The sequence below is a fragment of the Drosophila sechellia genome, chromosome 3R (genome assembly GCF_004382195.2).
Source record: "Drosophila sechellia strain sech25 chromosome 3R, ASM438219v1, whole genome shotgun sequence".
Lineage (NCBI taxonomy): Eukaryota > Metazoa > Arthropoda > Insecta > Diptera > Drosophilidae > Drosophila > Drosophila sechellia.
In genome coordinates, this window is record NC_045952.1 from 20,646,178 (window position 1) to 20,666,864 (window position 20,687).

Sequence of the window (20,687 nt, forward strand, 5' to 3'; positions counted from 1 at the left end):
AATAACCTAACCCAATCTCCACTCAGACAGAGCTAAAAAAAATCAAAAATAAACAAAAGATAACAACGTTAACCAGCAGCTAAAATCGAATGAGCGAGGATCTAACCATTAACGATTTTGCAAACTGAACCGTTTACGAAACCAAACTGATTCAAATTCGATTTACATTTCTTTATTTTGTATTTGATTTATGTGTTCGACGACCAGCTTTCTCATGCGTTGGCTCTGCTTCTTATCTGTATCCCGCAGTGTGCGATGAGGAGTGGCGCCGCCTGGTTGCCGCCTCTGATAGCCGCCTGCTGACGTCCACCGGCCTGCCCGGCCTTGCCGCCCAGATCCGTGCCCCCGCCGCCGCCCCGCTGGGCGCCCCATTGATCCTGAATCCCCGGATGACCGTCCCCACAACGGCGGCCAGCATATTGTCCGCCCAGGCCGCTCCGACAGCCGCCTTCGACCAGTCCGGCCATGGAATGATCTTCGCACCGTACGATTATGCGAACTACGCCGCCCTCGCCGGCAATCCTCTGCTCACGGAATATGCTGATCATAGCGGTGGGTTGTTTGCCAGATAATCACATATCTTAAATATTCGAATCACTCTGTTCCATTGCTATCTCTATATCGATTATGATTTATGCTCATACACACAAATCACACAACACCAAAGTCCAACACACTAAGCGAATCATTCATTCATCTAGGCAGAAGTTAGTCGTCTAAGAAGATAGATATAGCCACATGAATCGAGGGTTTAGATGCGAGTTAAATTGCGAGCAATAATATAGCAGCATATCGCCAGAAAAGCACACACCATTTAACACACACTAGAAATACAATTTACACGTTGCGCATACGCCCGGTAGGTTTGTTTTTCCTCTTAACACATTAACCAAGTGCAATCGATTGAGTTTGCTATGACAGCCCAGCAGCTACGGTGAGCTCAAGCATATAGAATAATTTATATATTTTTTTTTATAACAATTGTTTTGTCTTTCTTAATTGTCATGTCAAAGAATTAGATTTGGCATTTAATCGTTAGGAGCTTGCATTTATTTGTAGTTGTCATATAGCAGGCTACAGTTTGGACTTGCTGCAGTTATAAAGTTGTTAATGTTCTTGATCTTTTCGAAATTTCGAAAGAGTTCCAATTTAATTGGACTTGCAGATTGTTCATACAGATAAAGAATATTTACAAATCGTATCAACAGAGCAGCAAGTTCAGTCTTTTTGTATTCTACATGAATCTAACACAATTACTATTTACGTTCAGTGCCACAAAGTATGCAATGAGATTTTTCACGCTTCTTAACCTGGCTTTCTTTTAAGACTTCACAATAATATCGAAATGCTAACCAAAGCTAACAGAATTAAACAAAAACCTTCATTATTTTTATCCAAAGTCTATTTTATCTTATATATTTGTTATAAACATAAATATTTGCAGTTGGTCGATATATGCATGCCGGCTCCGTCTTTTGAACTACTTTTTCTCACTCTCTATTATTTTTCCCTTGAAAAAAAAACAAGAAAACCAGAAACGATTTGTAGAGGAAAACCCCACAGAAAATGTTTAGCTTAAAGTTATATAGTTACAGTCACACAAAAACTGAAACAGAATTATACACACACACATAAATGTATAGACTGTATATATTTTTAAAATTATATATTTACGTAGAGACAAAAACGTAAGAGTAAAACGGCACAAAAAACAGGAAAACAGAAATACTCAAGAAAATACAAGCAAAGAATTAATCAACAACAATTATTGCTCGACAATGAATTTGCTTTTTATATTGTTTATTAGATTTTAGGCCGCAATGCAATACATTTCTGCAATATGCAATATTGGCAAAAATAAGTGATTTTTAGGCCCTTAAATTGTAGTTGCTTTAATTTTAACTGTAACCAACCTACATAAATATATGATTTTCCACCCGAAACATTTTTATATGAGTATATTCTAGTTGAGAACAACAACAACAGCGGCACCCAAAGCAAGTTGTTGATTTTCGTTTTTGGAACCCATGAGTATTCAAATTAAAGAGGGCTAAACTTCATAATTTTTCTCTTCTGAATAATAATTACCCTATTTTAGTTTTTTGGTATGAGGGTCGAGTTTTAAGTGCAATCTAGTTAAGTGTCTGTTTTTTATGTAGTTTATATAGTGAGTGTTGCGAAGAGGGGGACAGTATTTATGCACAAATGTACCTAACGAAGAGCGAAAAGGAAACCGTTTCAATTTTTCCAGCCAGTGCCATTTCTCATCAAAAGCGTATACTTTGAACAGAATTGCAGAAAAGCTTTTTTTATATATATACACACATATATATTTATATAACTTAGTGGAAAGGAGCCTTGAATCAAGTTGGTGCTTAAATAATAACTTCAGTTAGTTCTAAGTTTAGTCGAGGCTCAAAGGCAGCCGTCCAAGAACAGAAACCATTATCCAGAATCAATTGAACGCACGACTAGTCAGCAAGCTGGAGGAACAAAATGCAATATATGATTCGACAGAATGATCATTGCTAGAACATCTAGCAATGAACTGGAGACGAATTACCTTACCTAGGCTTAGCGGCTTGAAAATCACTTATTTTGCAGCCAAAATCTAAAAATCAGATCAAATCTATCGAATACACAAGCGCATATATAAACGACTCATTCCAAAGAAGCAGAGAATTTAAATGTTACAAGATGAAAGAATACAGAATACGAAAAACAGGTCGATAATTCCCCCTCAGTTGGCAATTGGCTTCCAGCAAAGGCTACTAGGCTGCTGCCTTCAGCTTCAGTTTGAGCAAGCGAATGGTAGATGTAAGAGGATGTATGCAATATCTATTAGACCTAAGTTGTACCCTGTAGCGACGATGTTCACATCTATTTATACATATAACCGATATGCAAACCTATGCAAACCTATATCTACATGTAACGTATCGTATATTTTAGTAGGCGCCATTAAGCAGCAGCGTCGTTTGGCGACTAACCGCGAGCATCCCTATCAGCGAGCAACGGTCGGAGTGCCAGCCAAGCCGGCGGGTTTCATTGAGATACAGTAAATACCATGCATAGTGAATCGAGAAATGCGAAGCACTATAACTCAGAAAGTAACACTCTAAAATCACACCATATCGGCGAAAGCAACTTTATAACTTTTAATCAATAATGTACGAGAAGAAAAGAAACCAATTAAGAACAACGGAAATCGAACGATTGCGTTTGCCTGCCCTTTGATTGCGTTCGCCAGGCAACCGATCACTTTAGTTCAATTATTTTAAATTTTTGCTATTTATTTTGATACAAATTCTGCTCATAACTGACCATCCGAACCCCCAATCCACACTGTATATCCGATGAAACCTGGCCGGAATCGTTGGCCTGGCCTGTCCGCTCTGCCCTGATCAGGGTTCTGAAAAAAGAATTTTCAAGCGCACCGCCTCCACAGGTTAGTTGTGTTTCTACTCCTTTATTTATTTTATCAAACTATTATTTTCTTTATGTGTTATCTTATACTCGGAATAAAATGCAAATGAGACCCGAAAGGCGTGTTGCATTTTATTTCGATTGCGAGTTTTGAAACAACAAACAAAACAAAATTTTGATAAAACAAAAGTACAGACACATGCAAAATCTATCAGTCTTTTTCGCTGAAGATTAAGAGTTTATTATCATTTGATACGAGTTTAATTATACAAACAACTTTTATATTAGTTTTCCTTTGTTTTCACGTTGACTTGTGCCTTTGATGTTTTACATACACTGAAGAAAAAAATTATAAAAAAAGCAAACAAAAAAATGAACATTTTAGTAGATTTTATTTGTATTACTGTTGGATAAGCCATATACCCTATTTAAAAACGCTCTTTACGAGATATGAATTTTACATGTGTATCTTAGGCCTAAGTCCCCTGTTTAGATTCTTAAGATTATATGAATATTTTGTATTATGCGTTCGAATGTAAATGTTGCAATTGAACCGAAAGTGTACCACAATGAAATAAAGATCAATGATTTTTGTTGAAGTAAAAACAAAAACCTTAAAAAAATGAACACAACAAAAACAAAGAAAACAAAATCCTACCAAGTCTTATGATTCTTTATTGTTCCACGAACTTGACTTCTTTCAGAATTCTCCTAAAAGAAATTGAAACCAATATCTAACGCTTTCCAAACTTAACCCCCAACGAATAAAGAAAGATATTTATTTCTCGTATTCAGTCGTCACACATAACTCATTGATCAGATATATTAATAAACACTTCACTTTGTTTGTTTGCAACTCTAGTGACTAAGAAAACTTAACTATAGAAACCAGACACAAACACATTTATACATAAAACCCTCACACACACACGTCCTTCGGGCATAACTCTATGCTTACCACCCACTCCTCGATTGATCATTAATCCCACCAACGCAACCGACAACCCGACCAACCAATCAACCTACCAATCAACCAACCAACTACTACCACGATACCACCACAATTGCTATGGCATATGCAATATAACTTATGTATCCTATGAAGCGTGTATCTGCACATCTGATACACGTATCAATGTGTACTTACCGCACTTAATCTTTAAGCTTATGGGTTGCGGATTTTTCTGTCTATGAATAATTGATCTCTAGACTAGTTAGTTATCTACATAACTTGTATAACTCCAACCCTCATGAAATTGCATTGGCATTTGCTTAATAATAAAACAAAAGGATTAAAATAATGAAAGGAATTCAATTCTTTAAGTCCCAGTTACATTACCCATAATAATCAGTACGTTCAATATTTTCTTTAAAAAAATCTCAAATATTTTTAAATTTACTTTACACAAAAATTATATTTTCAAACGGAGAAAGTGACATATGTAAATAACGCTTACCTTTAACTATTTTATTTGTGCCTTTGTGAAAGCAATATAATTGAAAAGGAACTCAATCTGACTTGAAAGCTTATGCGCCTGCAATTTTGTGTAATCTTTTTGTTTACTTTATTTTCCCCCTAAATATTGTGTGGTAAATTTAAAAATAGCATATTAATACCATTAAACGGTACAAACATCTATTATTAGCAAACAATACCCAAAAATTGTGATGTAATACTATTGCTAATTAAAACTAACCAAAGGCCAAGTTAACCAAAAACAAACAAATGAAATCTAGCAAAAGATTAATCGAAAATGGAAAAAAACATCATGTTCTTGTAAATTTAAAAACAAAGAACAAATTTAATAACCACAAAATGTTGCATCGAATAACGTCTGAAAACACAAAAACATTTGCACTATCTAAAATCTCTATAAAATTATTTAATATCCTGTCAATGAAACTCTAATGATAATAATGTATGTGTTTGTCTTTATTAAAGTCAAAAAATGTTGACCGCATCTAATGAATGGCGGATGGCATTCAGCAAAAAGTTACTAAACATTGGATCAACAAATTTTGTAATTAGCATGTCTTTGCAAGCCCCACTGATTGTGTAAATCTTAAATAAATGTCTGGTAACTTTTTGCGATCGTAACTCGCTTAACCTAGGATTATTACATAAAAAACTAACTGCTAACCATAAAATATTAATCGAAACTCTATTTCCACTTCTATGAATCTCTCTCTTTTCATGCTAACTAAAACCAACCAATATAACTGACATACTCACAAACGTTTATCTAAAACACAAATTTCCAAACGATATATATTTATATATATATATTCCAATCAAAAATCCAAAGGAAACTAAACAAATGTCCTAAACACACTACCAATCCGCTCCCACATCCGCCATGAACCATGAATCCATCGCCTGCCGTAGATGAGCACGGAATCAGAGCAGCAGCAGAATCCCAGCCAGGCCGAAAGCAGTGCCACGTGTGTGTTGTGAATGTGCTTAGTTGAAGCTAACAAAACAGCGTAACCAAAAGACAGATATCTGAGCCACCACATGTCACTTACACAACTACTAAAACACTGAACCCCTCCGAACTCCAAACTCTGAACCTATTTGCCACATGAGCAGCAGATGCAGCACAGCATTCAACACCAGCAGCATCACAACATCAACAGCAAAAGCAAAAGCAACAGCAACAGCAAACGAACAGCAGCAACATCAGTATGTATTGAATCTTGTGGCCATTAAACTGTTACGTTTTGCCAGCAAACAAAACAAGGCAATTAAGCAAACGATTGATAAGAGAATCAAACATAGAGCTTAGTTTAATTATCATAATCTAAAGGAAAATACAAGTTAGTTCTTAGTGTAAAAGTTCAACGAACAAAAACATACTTAATGCAAGCATATACATATATATATATATATATTAAAATATATACATCCAAATGCATATACAAGTCTGTATATAATAACCCCAAAATAAGGAAAATCATGTTAACGGAATCTCATCCAAGAAACTCTACTCAACCAACCAAAACTGTTTTAATTTTTTTTAAAAATCTGCACTTTTAACTCAAATTGCAAAGATGAATCTTTACACTTTTCATTGTAATCCTTTAATGGATTGTGCAAGAAGTCTATTTAAATCCATATTGTGTCGGATATAGACTATCACCCTTCGATTAAGCATAATCTATTTTTGTTAAACTGACGCTAATTCTTGTTAATGAAGTATTTTTTGATTATGTTATTGCATATCTATATTGTATGTATAGATTTCGAACCCCACTTCAAATCGATCGTGTGAAAAGTAAGTGGGGGCGAAACAGAAACAACATATTAAACACATTTAACAGCCATATTTAGTTAATGAAACAAGCATATATTATGATAATAGCAGCAAACATTCATAATGTACAACTAAACGCTAAACTTAAATTATTTTTAATATTTTAAAGCTAATGTATTATATGCAGAAATAAACACAATCTTACTTTTTTAAACGAATAATTCTTCTTTGAAAGCGATTGCCACAACAAAATTGAATTCTTTAATTTAAAATAAATATCACGCCGCCAGTAATGGCAAAAATGTATCTATTTTATAATAGTGAATGAAATAAACGAAATGCAGAAAAATTAGCACGGAACAAAACTAGAAAGCGAAAGTGAATTGCATTTAATTTATGGTACAAAGCAACCAACGCAAAGTTGTTGCAAACTTTATTTTAAATTAAAGAATTTGCATTAAATTTTGTTGACAAAAGAAAATCTTATCAATATGTGCCTTAAACAAATTGTATAATTGGCACCAATCAAAATGGAAATTAAATATAAAACAAAATGAAAAGTATACAGAAACTCTGTTGAAATTATTCTGCGAAATGTGAGACTTATACTCAGAAACAAAACGATGTTCAACCACATGCGAGTTGATTAATCTTTTAATGTTAATGAACATAATCATAATGTATAACTTTTATTGATAATGACGGCAATCGTGCAATCGTAGCAAACCTTGCTTATGATGAGTTCAGAATTAATTTTAACACGATGAAAATGTAATCCTTTCGATAATTGAATAACAGATAGTAAACGAATCGTCTCGTTTTATTCGCATTACATTAATCGTATGCTGTGCCCCCAACATCGCATAATAAACATCATTCATTCATTCATTGCCAGCATTGTATAATTTTAACTTCATAATTTGAGAAGGAAATCATTGATTTTTGTGAGATAATCCATTCGTTCAAAACCTAATAATATATATATAAAAAAAACACACATGTAATTAAATGCATATGTAAGAGCGTGTGCACATATGTACGATTATGTATAACTTTTTGCATAAATAAATGTTTATAAAAAAATGGAATGTGTTTTTGTTTATATAGCACGCTTAAAACGTGTGATTAATAAAGTGCGTGTGGCGGAAAATTCAAATTGTTTTCATTTTAACGGGCTTTAACAAAATAATGTCATTTCGATGCTGAATACTGAACGCTTTTTGCGTTCACAGCATGATTTTATCGCGAACCATGAACCAATATGATTCGATTCACATTAATTACATTATTTTCGAAAGTTTTGCATGCTGAATAATTAAAGTCCAGTGCTGTTTGGCCAGCCTGTTGCTCGTTGGCCCAGAAATTTATTGACATGGACTGATTTAAGTATATGAAAGTTAGTTGCATATGAATAAAATATTGCGGCAGACGAAAATGAATGCGTAATATTGACATCAACTTTAAGCGAACTAGTAACTCGAATGTCCTTGAAAGAAAAGTAGCACATTCTCAGCTGATGGCTTATATTATAAGAAATTCAATAAAAATTAAATTCTAAATTTAAACTTTAATTGTCAAAGGTAGTTTGTCATAAATTGTAAGATGTAATTGTACATCCGATTGTGTAGGCGGATTTGGGAAAATGCGTATGAAAAGCGTGTTGGGTTTCTTTATTGGACTTGCCGAATTTCAAACAACACGAAACCTGGCCTTGGTATTCCGGATATCATTTGTGAAATACTACACCCGGAGGAGAACGTCGTCGTACAGGTGACTTAATTAACTTAAAACCAGTGCTCTTTGTTTGGCTGGGTATGCCAACGCATACAGCAACGATTCAGGACAATCAATCACTTAAACTCATCCTGAAGGGAGCACTGCGGTTCCATCCACACCTGGCATCGCTGAAGCGGACGCTAATTTATGCCGAGCTCCATCTCCGGTGGCGGTGGGTCTGTCTACCTGTTAAAAAGTCGGCTGTCTTTGTATGGTAAACAAAGGGCGATGCACGTGCTGGCATCGCTAATGCGCATGCGTTGCACTTAACATATGCTTAACAGCGACGTAACAGAGGTCCTGATTTGGATATCCTTTTTATAGGACCTGTCTGCGGTTGGACGCTTCAGTGCGGTGTTAACTTTCGTGCGGTTCGTTTGGCAAGCACAACGAAAAAACGTCTCAATTGGTATCCTATCAGTCGATTTTTGGCAACAAGTGTCCTTCGAGGATGTGTGTGAGAAGCTCACTGGGCAGTGTGATTTTAATTTACTTTGTCATCTTGCTCCGTTTGGCCAACGTGGTCCTGGCCCAGAACGAAGGGAATATGTCGGAATCGACGGTGGCCACCGGCGAGGAGTGCGGCAGCACGCAGAAAATGGTGGACGAGTGCTTCAAGGATCTGCCGCCGCATCTTATGGACTTCCTGCAGAACACGAAAATCGTCATCAGCAAAAAGGAGATCACCGCCAAGTGCAAGTAGGACGCAATTTGCAATAACGAGTGCGGATAAACGGGGAATATACATAATTGATTGTGCCCCATTCAAGCAATTTAATCATATTTCCCTGTTGCCGCCGCAGGGAGCAGAAGTTGTACAGGGAATACCATTAGGACAAGCCCTTTTTTGTCTGCCACTCCAAGGAGATGATTAATTATGCCGGCGCCAAGTGCCAAAAATAAATTACGGACTTTTGGAATTAATAGGCCTTCAATGGGCAAAGTTTTGGTGCTTGTGTATAATTTCTCGGGTGACAGAAGATTTTTGGAGAAGTCACAACCGTAAATGAATATTTCAAATGAATTTTCTGGGAAGCAGCATTTCATAATATCAACCGCAAGGAAACACTTAAAGTCGAGCCAAAACTAAGTAAATTGAAGACCGCAACCTTAATTAATTATTCCGACTTCAAATGGCGAATAAAAATAAGCAGCATTTGACTTTAGTGGGTCATAAGTTCACTAATTGAAGTGCTCTTCTAATAATTCCTGGCGACCGTCGCTGATAATCAATACAGACTAATGCGTTTTTACTTAAATTTTGGTAAACTCTTTTATTCGAGTTTTGTGTTTGTACCAATATTGCACTCAAAGTGAATGATTAATTGAATTTTGTGCATTGCCAAGCGCGCAAATTAAATTCAAATAGTCTGGATAGCGAAAGAAAAGTTAATACTACCCAGGCTAATTTATAGTTTTAAATTATTTCTGAACAATTATGTACAATTATTCGGGTCCTTTTGTAGTAAATAATTCGTGGTATGCGGTATATATTAGGATTTAATTTGAAGTGTATTGCAATGCTGTGCAACATAGATTTTATGTGTTTAGTAGTTAAATTTAGTGTTTTTTTTTAATAATTAAAGCTTCAGTCGGTGACATTTTATTCATATACATGCACATAAATTAACTGTGGCACCGGGGACGCAACATGAGTGGCACCTAATTAGACCTCACTCGATTGTCCCTGGCTCAAATCGAATTACATATTGCAGCATATTCAACCGTGGCATGAGGTGCTTCGATGCTTACTCCAAGCGTTGCCTGGACGATCGAAAGCTGGGCACGTTTAAGAATAATGTGGAGGGAGCTCGGCGATTTTTCTACAAGTTCTGCGGCGACGCCGACTTTCAGCGTGGTAAGTTTTGTGATTTTTAAGAGGTTTCTTTTTAAACGCTCGAAAATCAATTTGCCAAGCTGACACACATGCACGAAAAAAAAAAAAACACGAAGGATAGCCACAGGCGTCGGGGTGTCGGGAACACACGCATATCACACAGTACACAAAATCCCGCAGATTAAGGATAATAGCCCATCCCCCACCACCCGCTAAGGCCCAAAACAAAGGACCCCAAAAATCCAACTTGACGAGCCTTAAAGTGCACAAGCATAAGGAGCCTTATTTATACATGAATCTGAAGCATTCTTTCCCGCCTGTTTGCAGACTATCTGAGGCACAAGGACTGCTTTGCTTACATCCAACTGGACTGGGTCACCTGCACGTCCGAATTCGAGAATATCCTTAGTGAAGAGGTGCACGATGAAAGGCGCAATGCCAGCGAAAAGTTCCTCGAATTCTGCTGGTATGCTTGGCTAAAGATTTTCTGATAATTTCATGTTTCAATATTCTTAAAATAACTTACAATTCTTTTAGTCGACAATTATTAAGAATATTTCGTTTCCGTATTGGGTGCTACCCACATATTATTTGTTCAGCTTTAAGAATTTTGATCATATCTTTACCACGTATGATTAATATTTTCAGTTAATATTGTAAACCAATGTACCTTTTAGTTAGGCCTTTAATGGCCAGCAATCTTGGTTGAACAATAGACCATTTCTTGTTTTGCCTTTTGCTATTAACAGACTTTTAATGGCCTTTGGTATATTGCACAGTTTTCCTTTGAACCAACTGAGACCCCTTTTTTTCGATTACCAACCACCCAATTGGTTGTGGCCAAGGCAACTGAATGACATGTTTCCCGGGAATCGATATCAATCAAGTTTCGGTACTTCAACATTTTTCAGTGCCCGCTACGCGTACGAGAACTGCATCTACAACAGTGCCCGCTACAAGTGCTACAAGAACTCGGCGGAGTTTGCCCGCGAGACGGCCAAAATGCTGTCGGATGAGAAGCACTTCAGGAACTGTGCCGTCCTCCAGAACATTTGTGCCCACGACGCCGCCGTGGCATTGGCCCAGTGGCACTGGATGGCGACGCCGATGATGCTGCTCCTGATGCGGCTGGTGGTGCGGATCTGGGATTAAATCGATGTGCGGCCAATCTGCATAGTTTGCTAGTGCGATGTGATGTTGGGGCTGCGGTTGCGGTCCGAGCTTGGGTTTTCTTAGTTTTCATTGTTTTTTTTTTTTCATTAGTTTTTGATTTGTAGTTGTCCCTACGAGAATGCCAAGCATTTGAGCTCCCTTTAGTAGCCCATCGATATGAAGAAAAATGAAACTTCCTCTCTAAGTGTCTGTGAATTTTCCAGTGTCGTTTTTTTGGGACGAGTTTGCTGGGCGGGCGGGTTACTGGGTCGGATAGCGGCACTGGTTTTGTGTTTTTCGCTAAGCTAAGCTAACTTAAATGCATATTTCAAATAAAGGAATATTCACGTTGTACTCGCCCTGTGGTTTTACTGTTCATGGCCCCTTCAAAACGCTGTGTCAATCGCATACCCAGTGCTTCAACTAGTCCTGGTTGGCTACAAAAATTCTATTTTGCACGGATGAAGCAACCGCAGGTGGGTAGGACAATGAGAATGCTGCTTACAACGAATATCGAGGGTGGCACACAGATACAGAAGAGTTTTGCAAAGTATTTCAATAACCCGGCAAACACCTGACGCAGAAAACTCTTGAAATGAAAATGGCACAATGGCAAAATCGAACTTCAAATGGCACAATATTATATATTGTTTCTAATACCAATGCACAAGGATTTTCTAAAATAATTAAAGGATTATGTAGTAAATTGAGCAACTAGTCTAATATTGACGCGTAATAAATCAAAATTTAACTAGCTCATAGAAAACTATTGACTAGAGGGCAGAAATCAGACCGCCAGCCTAAAAGTTTGTTATATATTTAATGCCATTTTTAATTTTCGCCGCTATGCATCCTCGTATTGCAACAAACTTTGCCATATAGAACATAAAGTTCGCCGTTCTAAGAGCGTCTCGTGTTCGCCTAGAAAGTGGGTGGCTGTTTCAGGTTAATTTTGCAGCTCGCTTAGTTTTTACCTTGCAGCATGGAAATTGAACGCTAATGGCTCCTGCATCCATTACCTGCCCCAAGGACCCGTCACTGCGAATCTCAATTGCTGTTGCATGGAACAGAGAATTTTGCACCTAACTTGTGGTGCTTCTTTGTAAGTGAGTACTTGAAAAAGTGCTTGGCAAGGCGAAATCTTTTCATATTAGCGAAAAAAAAACAGTTTTTATGAAGTGCACTGTAAATATTAATTCTCTAGGAGGCTTTATGCTTAGGGTAACCTCGGCAATTTCTTAAAATTGCGCACATCCTGGGGAGAAGCTCGCACTGCGAATCAAAGCACGGGTGTACAATACAAACTGAAGGTACATCATTTTCTTAGAAAATTAATCTAAGCCCAGTGTGCTATTTCTCCCACTCAAAAATCGAAGTTACTTTACTGACACTGCAGATTTTCGATGTATGCATTTTCCAAAAACTACTATTGCACAGGCTATAAATAAAATAATCTTTAAACGCAGGTACTTTGAAATGTCCATTTTCGTTTCAAATGTTTAATTAGACATGTGCTGCAAGAGGCTTACTAAACATAGAATATCTATTAATTTCACGAATTTTTCTATTTTTAATCATTCACGCAACCTTTACTCAAATGAAGAAAGACCAACTTAAAGAGTATAAGTCCTTGAAAACTGTTTAACAAAATGCATGCTATGATACCGATAATTATATTTAATGACCCTTAATTTGATTCCGGGTCGTTTGCTTTAGCTTAGCTCACCAAAATCGCCGAACAAAAATCTAACTTGTAATTGTATCAATTAAGTGGTTGTGGATTCACCGAGCGGTTCTTTTTTGGTCCAACTTTTTGGAAATTCGATGCCGTTGCATATTTAGCAAGGGAGAGTCCTTTAATTAAGACTGACAAGCAGGATGGCTGAAACTTTGAAGAGCTTATGAATTATTTCCTTTGCAGGACTTTGACTCCTTCAACCGAACAGCACAGGCGGTTTTATGGCTTTAAGGGTATATTAATCATTACTCTTGAACAGTTGCTATTTTATACATGTCTGAACAGAACAATTGGAAAGTATTTATATTTAGATGTGCAATTCTTACAGCAAATGCCAGCTACTTGCAATGAATACTAATTATAAAATTCACATACATTAAGGATATTATTTTTAGAAGCTTTAGCTGGTATTTAATCATAAGGCATGTCATTCATTATTATATCAATCATGGTTTTTTAGCGTTAGCTGAAACTAGTCCTTTGTTTTAAACCTATCTGCCTGAAACCCAACAAAAGCTCATTCTGTAAGTATATAAAAGTAGTCACCGCTGATAAAATATATATTTTTTTTATTTAAGTCTATGTAATCTAAGTTTCAGACGATGCTTGCTCTGCGGGCTTAGCGCTAGCAAAGCTTCGAGATTATAATCTCAGCCGCTTATAATCTGCGTAAGACCGCCATCATCGTAGCCACCTCCACCGCCGCCTCCGTAGCCTCCTCCTCCACCTCCTCCGCCGTTGCCATAGCCGGGTCCAAAGTTGCCCGTATATACTGGACGACGGCCACCTCCTCCACCTCCGCCGCCGTTGTAGCCTCCACCGCCTCCGCCTCCGTTGTATCCACCTCCTCGTCCTCCGTTGCCACCTGTGTAGACTCCGGGTCCTTGGCCTCCGGGCGGATTACCTAAAAGTGTTATTTTAATCAGTTTCTTAGGTAGTAGTAGTTACTTAATTGCGCGCTAGCTACTGCATTTTTAACGCAAGCTAGCAAAAGTACTATGCACTATAGAACTTAAAAGCTTAAAGCTAAGTGTTTAGAATTATATTATTCACAAACTTAACCAATAACAAATGTTTATAGTATAGTTAATAATCACTTAATGACTTTCGTTGCCAAGAAATACTATAATATAAGAACGAATTGATTGCTCATCCAAGCTTTCGGTAATGAAAACACAAATTTTCCTTGAAAACTATGCCTGATATGCCAGCAGGGCAAATCGATGAACCATTTTTGAATAAATAGCCCAAATAAATGGGCATTAACTTACAGTCGTAACAACCGCCACCGATGTAAACAGCCGCCTCCGTTAGAGCCAGTGCAAAAAAAGCGAGAATCGCAAATGCCGTCAGGTTTCTCATTGTGGCTGGTCTATTAGAACGTCGAACTGGTCTGGACCAGGTACGAACCGCAACAGCAGCTTATATACGATGCACTCGCCGATTCCGATACTGAATTTGAATTCGAATTCAAACCCAAACAGACCTTATCGCTGCAAAGAACTTTTGCAGTGCAAACAAACCACTACGTAGGTATTAATCTCAGGGAATTGCCCGCGGATGGGTTTCAAAAACAATCTGTAGCGCATCAGTTGGTCAGTCGTTTGGCATTCGAGATACTCTACGTTACCTAATACAACATATTAAATACACAAAATCTTTAAAACCTATAATAAGTATAGATTGAATTTAGGAATCATTTCTAAAAAGTTGCAAGATTTCTTTTTAAAGACATATATTTGTTTACAACTCATATTTCAGTTTTACACATGTTTTTTTTTGCTTTTTCATGTTATTATTATCTTATAATTTAAATATAAATTGTTAGCTTTATAACGTTTTTACAGAAGCTTCTACATTTCACTCACGAGTCACGACTTTCGGTTCTGGAACCAGTTTTGCTTATGGATAAAAATTTAATGGGGTGCGATTCTCTGGAATCGCTTGCCATTCATGTTTACGTCTGGGAATATTTGTAAACCGACTTTTCGGGGCGTGACTATCATAAATTTCTTTGAAGAAGTTCAAGGAAATCAACTACGTCGAGCTGCTGCCACAAAACCATGTGCGGAAAACCACGGAAAACCCCCTCGAATTGCGAGTTGATAGTGTTCTGGTGTAATTAATTAAAATATATTGTTGAAATACGAATCGAAAGCAGCGTACTGCTCCTAACGCTTAGGCTTATGCAAATCGATTTCGATTCGGATCGAACCAAGTGCCGGACTATATAAGCAGCATGAGAGTCGATCCGGTAATCTATCTATCGTCTTTAATATGAAGTACCTGACGTGTGTGCTGCTCCCGTTGGCTTTAATTCCGGCTCTGATCGGCGGTAAGCTGGACGGGATTCCTGACGCTAATTGATACACACTGACATCATTTGCACCATTTATCCATCATTTTCAGCTCATCCCAGCACAGTGGTGGTGAATGGCGTCTGTCTGACTTGTAAGTTGCGATTGTTTTGCCAGCCATTAAGACAACTCAATGAATAATTATGCACTCAAAAAGGTCCCAATCCGAATGGGGAGCCCGTCTACCTGGATGGCCAGGAGTACCGCAGCTTCTCCTCATCCCCTGGCGATGGTAATGTGGTCATTTCCCGTGGAAATGACGGTAGGGGCGGTGGAGGTGGCACCATTTACCGGAGGGGTGGTAACACCATCGTCAATGGCAGGTGCCAGCACTGCAATGTGGATCTCTATTAAAGGCTTAAACAATAAAGCCTGAATATTGAATTAAAATTGCGCACATATCGATCAATCCATTTCATACTTACTTGGCTATGTACGACATCATTTAGCTAACAGCATTGACAATCGTTCAACCCAGTCTCTCTTCGAATTCGATGAATGTGATGGTTTCGAGTGCAGAGGGCATCATCTGATGGAGCAAAAAATGGATAAAAATGGATTTGTTGCCACGAAGTACACGTGGAGAAACATGAAATATATGAGTTATTTTAGCTCTGCGAGCTGTCTGTTTGTGAACATTGGCTTCCCCCATCATTCTCCAAATAAGTGATACAAAAGCGTTACATTTTCAAAAGCCTCGGTTTCAAAACTGTCTGCAAATAAGGGAAGACCCACGGATTTCGTGACTGAAAAATAGAGAAATTCGTGTTGCCAATGGCATCGATTGTTTGAACTTCAGCTAGTTGCCACATAAACTGGGCTGGGAGCTGAGGTCACTGTCTCCAGAGTATTGCACATCATCGATAATCAAATGCGAGTAACCAACCGTGCAATTTACGCCAGTGGATGTGATGTCAATGAAAACGCTGGCCTGATGTAAGGGTGCTTAAGGTTGCGCGTGCCACGTGGCGTATACGTAATGCTGCTCCAGGAACAGCAAACAGAAGCCTCTCAAATATTTGCTTTCAAACTAACTACTCGACAAACAGTAAACACTTAGTGCATACACACACACTTCACAAGACAATTTTGTGCAGAAGTTTCGAATAAAACTGATGCTGTGTTTTTATATACAGAATAAGAAGGGAAAAGTTTTCCATTCAGGCTTAGCATGCGAAAACAATTAAAATTGTAAAAGGATTACTTAACAATCATAGAATTTATACTATACTTAAAAGTATAGAATTGATTCACTAAGCTTTATTTGCAATTGTAAAAAAGGCAACAATACAATGCATTGAAATCAATGGATTGCCCTTGCGGATGTGCTAGATTCAGCAAACGCTCGACTGGCTTATAATTCAATGAACATTTGGGTGGCATAACCATACCAATCGTAAAGGGTTTCAATACACGCTCTCTGATTTACTTTTAATACACTTTATTGGCAGGAATGTGTCGTTTCCTATCCTTTGGGTCACAAATTGTTTACACGCAACTTTAGAAGCCCCACGAAGCCGAGTAACTCAGTCCAGGTCCAGAACAGGGTGGTTTATCTGCCTAGCAACTTAAGGACCTTGAGGTGGGGAATGTTCGAAATTGAATTTATGTTGACTTGTATTTGATTTCAGGGCAATTTCTGTTCTCTTGTGCCTAATTTGTGCGGCATTAGAGGTGAATTTCTGGGGCAGGTGAAAGGTGAGCCGATCGGACTTGTGGCAGTAGTAGCAGTGGCCAGTGCTCCTTCAGGTTTTTCAAATAAATTTTAACTTTTTTTTCTGTTTCGCCCTCCCCCCAGTGTTTTGCCAGAAGGCAGAATTGATTTATTTGTACACCGATGTTGTTTGCCTTGGGGCATCGCCTTTGGTAATATAGTCACGTGCTGGGAAACTCTTATATCTGCCACTGGTTGAGCTCTATTTGAAAATCCCGGCCATACAGCAAATTCACATAGCATGCTTAAATTATTATATTTTACCCCCAACTCGCCAATGCTGGTATAAATTCGTCATTCTGTTTACTGCCTTCTTTTCGGGCGCCAGAAGACATTAATAAATAAATTAAATTCGAAGTACCCGGCACTCCATTATCGACTGGATTATGCCGGATTCCGGCTTTGGTGAAAGCGTATAATTAACGAAAATGCGTTAAGTGGCGGAATTATGCGGAGAAAGGCATCTATTTCTGCGAAACCATCTGCTTAATTGTGAAATTTAATGTATAATAATTATAATTAATTTAAATGAATTCATTTACTTCTAAAGACCTAATTTATTGCTTAAACGTTGGGCAGACTTATATTTACTAAGTCATAAGCATATTAAAATGGATACAACATAAAAAGTTTATGGGGTGACAAGGTCACAAAAAGTATGACAACTGCGAAAAACTTGAAGCTGACTTCTGCAGTAATTCGCAAGTTAAACTTTGAAGGGCATACACGAACAAAAAATGGAAAAAAGAGCTCACAAGTGTAGCTAAAACTTTGAAAGGACAACTTTCTGGAATGGAAATTCTTTTGTAAATACCCAGACAACAGGTTGAATACTGCCAGACCGGCAAAACGAGTTTACCCAAAAATTCACTTAATTGCAACCGGCAATATGGCCTTACATCTTAGGAAAAATAACCCATATTTTGGCCTTCCTAGAACATGGATTACCATGGAACTAGTGCAGCATTTTTCTGGGTGTGGAAATTCAAATGAACTTCTCTCACAATCAAGATCGAAATGAATTAAGAAGAGTTTCAGTTAAGTATTAATATTCCATACAGCAGACCAGAGTGGAGGACATGGCGATGAATTAACTAAGTCAGGATTGTGAAATGGCCTTATTTAATTTGATTCCGTCAATTAATTACCAGACCGTCTCTATCATCTTGCTGCCAATTACACTTTTAGCAAGCAGCTAACTGAGCGCAAGTAAATTTTGGTGCAAATATGTAGACGTTTTAATTGAGTTTTTCCCAACAATCTGGCTGCTATTTGTTGGAAAATCTAAGAGGTTGCAGAGCACACAGCTGATGATTCCACCAAAGCATTCTTTATTAATCGTCGACGTATTTGGTCAGGTTTATGTTCACTGTGGATGGATTACCACCCCCGGAGGTGGTTACTCTTCCTTCCATTATACCAACTGGCAGAGGTCAAACTCTCGCCATAAGTCGACCAAAAATATAGCTCGTGTTCCACTGAATCCTTCGTTAGGAATTCAAGAGGAGCAGTAGTTTGGCGGAAAATGAATGGGACCAGTTGAAGCTGGGAAAAGTGAAGCGTTGCATTGTTTTTTTTGTCAGTCTTCCGTTTGGCAAGTTCCTGAGCGTATGCACGAATGTATGCAACAGTTTTCCGTTTTCAACTTTCGACTTGAAATGGTGGGAAATTGTTCAGCTGTTGTCATTTTGCCACTTTGGCATTTCCCGAACGCAAATAAAACTCAGCTGAGTTTTCCTTAATGCTTTTCAGTGTACTTAATGCCGCTGTCATGTGACTTTCTGCTTAAGAATGCCCAAATTAAATGCGTTCTGATCGGCTTTCCCCTAAGCTGTCCATAGTTATGCTGCATTATGAGTAAGCATCAAGTCCTGTGATTTAGCAATTAATAAGCTTACTTGCCATTGCTAATGAATTTGCTCTACACTTATGCTTCATTATTGAGGAACTTGAAAGGGGGCTGCCTAATGACAGGGCACTTTAATTGCAAATTAATTCAACTACGGAGGCCTTTTCATTTGCCTCCTGCTATTTGTGCTGCCTATAATTCACCGAATTGCGTCATAAAATCAAATTTAATTTTAAGCTTTAATTTCCTAGGTTCTATAGGGTTTTACTGTCCAGCAAACGACAGTCAATGCACTTGAATGTCACTTTACCTGGACTTGAGTCGAGCGTCACCTGTGAAATTAGGTACACATAAATGGCAGCCTGTCTGCACGTGTTTTTTGTTGCGAACTTTGTCCCGAGCGCGTTGCAAGTGATTTGTTTCTGACAGCCGTGTGGCATTTATAGCTTGAGCCGGGTCAAAGGATGGTGGCCACTGCGGTCACGTTATATATAGCTAATTACCTAATTACACACCTGATTGATACCGAATGAACGATGAGGTATAACCATAAATGATTGGGCTGCTTTTATAATTAAATTAGTTATTTATAAGTGCGGAAAATGTGGATTTTAAATAAATGAAAGTGAAATCATTTGCGCTTACTAAAGCTAACTTTGTGAATATTCCATAAATTCTGGCTATTACATTTTGCTAACTAAATTTAAGCGATTTATTTCCCCTTTTACTTTTATGGAAATCCATTTAAATTCGAAATTAGTGCTTAACTTAGCGATGGCAAAGCCTTAGCTTTAATCGCATATGAGGCCTTAGAGTTCTTGGGCTGTTCCTTCGGATCCTACGACTCCCTCCAGGCCAATCGCATAATGGGGCCCGTCCTAAGTGGGCCCCTCCACTCGAGGAATTCGCTTTGCATTGGTGATGCTCCATCCATTCTCGGTCAGGGGTTAACTGCAGCCATGTGGGACATAAAAGTGCCGAGGCCCCATCAGATATACGAGTGGAGTCCCGAGTTTTATGCGCTACCCCCTACCCCGTGCCACTTTGTTTATGGCCATGGCATAAGGGGCTGGCATGCTAGCAATTGTGATATATTAAAAAGTTTTACAACATTAAAACAAACATACTTTCACTGCTTGTTTATATAGGTTTATTGGGTTTTTTTTTACGCATAATGCAATATTTATATAATATACATATATACTTTTTCTACAGAGTGCCTCGAACGTCTGCTCGCAGTCGCATTTACGACTGCCTCCTGTTGTGATATTAATAGCATTAGAGTAATGGAAAGTGGCATGCCTCCGTTTCCTTCCTCTTTAGCTATATAACTGCCTGTTGACTTCCTGTCGTCATTAGTGATGTTTGCCTGTCGCCGCGTGACGGCGCATAAATATCAAAGTTAGATTTACAAGAAATCGCATTCAATCGCAGCTGAACTGAACGGAGCTGAGCCAGGCAGGTGGACTAATAGAATTCCAGCTGGGAGAGGCACTTCAAAGTGTCCTTGCCACAGAGCTTTGTTTTCCGTTCTTTGGCAAGCCGGAAAATGAGGAGGCTGAAATGTTTGCCGGGTCCAAAACT

General features: G+C 38.1%; 4 protein-coding genes across 11 annotated transcripts in view; 3 read left to right on the top strand and 1 right to left on the bottom strand.

Moving 5' to 3' along the window:
• The window catches only part of LOC6607375 (protein held out wings), a 36,429-nt gene extending 28,939 nt beyond the window's left edge, over positions 1 to 7,490 (top strand). The window contains exons 7-9 of one of the 7 annotated variants that reach the window (XM_032723680.1): positions 208 to 552; positions 2,953 to 3,448; positions 5,733 to 7,490. In XM_032723680.1, the coding sequence (XP_032579571.1) occupies positions 208 to 552; positions 2,953 to 3,062 (455 nt within the window). In that variant the 3' untranslated portion in view covers positions 3,063 to 3,448; positions 5,733 to 7,490. Of the gene's footprint in view, positions 1 to 207; positions 553 to 1,444; positions 2,890 to 2,952; positions 4,079 to 5,732 lie in introns of those variants that run through there. The other 6 variants (XM_032723682.1, XM_002032112.2, XM_032723683.1 and 3 more) reach the window with 6 other exon arrangements.
• Positions 7,491 to 8,790: 1,300 nt separating this feature from the next.
• LOC6607376 lies at positions 8,791 to 11,799 on the top strand. Of its 2 annotated transcripts, none has more exons than XM_002032113.2 (4): positions 8,791 to 9,155; positions 10,172 to 10,314; positions 10,621 to 10,759; positions 11,205 to 11,799. In XM_002032113.2, the coding sequence occupies exons 1-4, from the start codon at positions 8,908 to 8,910 to the stop codon at positions 11,443 to 11,445; spliced, it is 771 nt and encodes a 256-aa protein (XP_002032149.1). In that variant the 5' UTR covers positions 8,791 to 8,907; the 3' UTR covers positions 11,446 to 11,799. The 2 variants fall into 2 exon arrangements, with proteins under 2 accessions (XP_002032149.1, XP_032578650.1); XM_032722759.1 differs by having other exon boundaries at positions 9,075 to 9,720.
• Positions 11,800 to 13,732: 1,933 nt separating this feature from the next.
• LOC6607377 (ctenidin-3) lies at positions 13,733 to 14,629 on the bottom strand. The gene is made up of 2 exons (XM_002032114.2): positions 14,455 to 14,629; positions 13,733 to 14,087 (listed from the first exon to the last, which is right to left on the bottom strand). Exons 1-2 carry the CDS (start codon positions 14,543 to 14,545, stop codon positions 13,834 to 13,836), a joined length of 345 nt encoding a protein of 114 aa, XP_002032150.1. The 5' UTR covers positions 14,546 to 14,629; the 3' UTR covers positions 13,733 to 13,833.
• Positions 14,630 to 15,045: 416 nt separating this feature from the next.
• Positions 15,046 to 16,170, top strand: LOC6607378 (immune-induced peptide 23). Its single transcript, XM_002032115.2, has 3 exons — positions 15,046 to 15,518; positions 15,593 to 15,634; positions 15,698 to 16,170. Exons 1-3 carry the CDS (start codon positions 15,461 to 15,463, stop codon positions 15,892 to 15,894), a joined length of 297 nt encoding a protein of 98 aa, XP_002032151.1. The 5' UTR covers positions 15,046 to 15,460; the 3' UTR covers positions 15,895 to 16,170.
• Positions 16,171 to 20,687: the final 4,517 nt, after the last annotated feature.

Excerpts from the sequence above, each read along its gene's own strand:
- LOC6607376 (XM_002032113.2), top strand. The coding sequence starts at position 8,908 with ATGTGTGTGAGAAGCTCACTGGGCAGTGTGATTTTAATTTACTTTGTC. Across the intron at positions 9,156-10,171 it reads GAGATCACCGCCAAGTGCAA|CATATTCAACCGTGGCATGA; the intron begins GTAGGACGCAAT and ends TACATATTGCAG. Across the intron at positions 10,760-11,204 it reads AAGTTCCTCGAATTCTGCTG|TGCCCGCTACGCGTACGAGA; the intron begins GTATGCTTGGCT and ends AACATTTTTCAG.
- LOC6607377 (XM_002032114.2), bottom strand. The coding sequence starts at position 14,545 with ATGAGAAACCTGACGGCATTTGCGATTCTCGCTTTTTTTGCACTGGCT. Across the intron at positions 14,088-14,454 it reads CGGTGGCGGTTGTTACGACT|GTAATCCGCCCGGAGGCCAA; the intron begins GTAAGTTAATGC and ends TAACACTTTTAG.
- LOC6607378 (XM_002032115.2), top strand. The coding sequence starts at position 15,461 with ATGAAGTACCTGACGTGTGTGCTGCTCCCGTTGGCTTTAATTCCGGCT. Across the intron at positions 15,519-15,592 it reads AATTCCGGCTCTGATCGGCG|CTCATCCCAGCACAGTGGTG; the intron begins GTAAGCTGGACG and ends CATCATTTTCAG. Across the intron at positions 15,635-15,697 it reads GAATGGCGTCTGTCTGACTT|GTCCCAATCCGAATGGGGAG; the intron begins GTAAGTTGCGAT and ends GCACTCAAAAAG.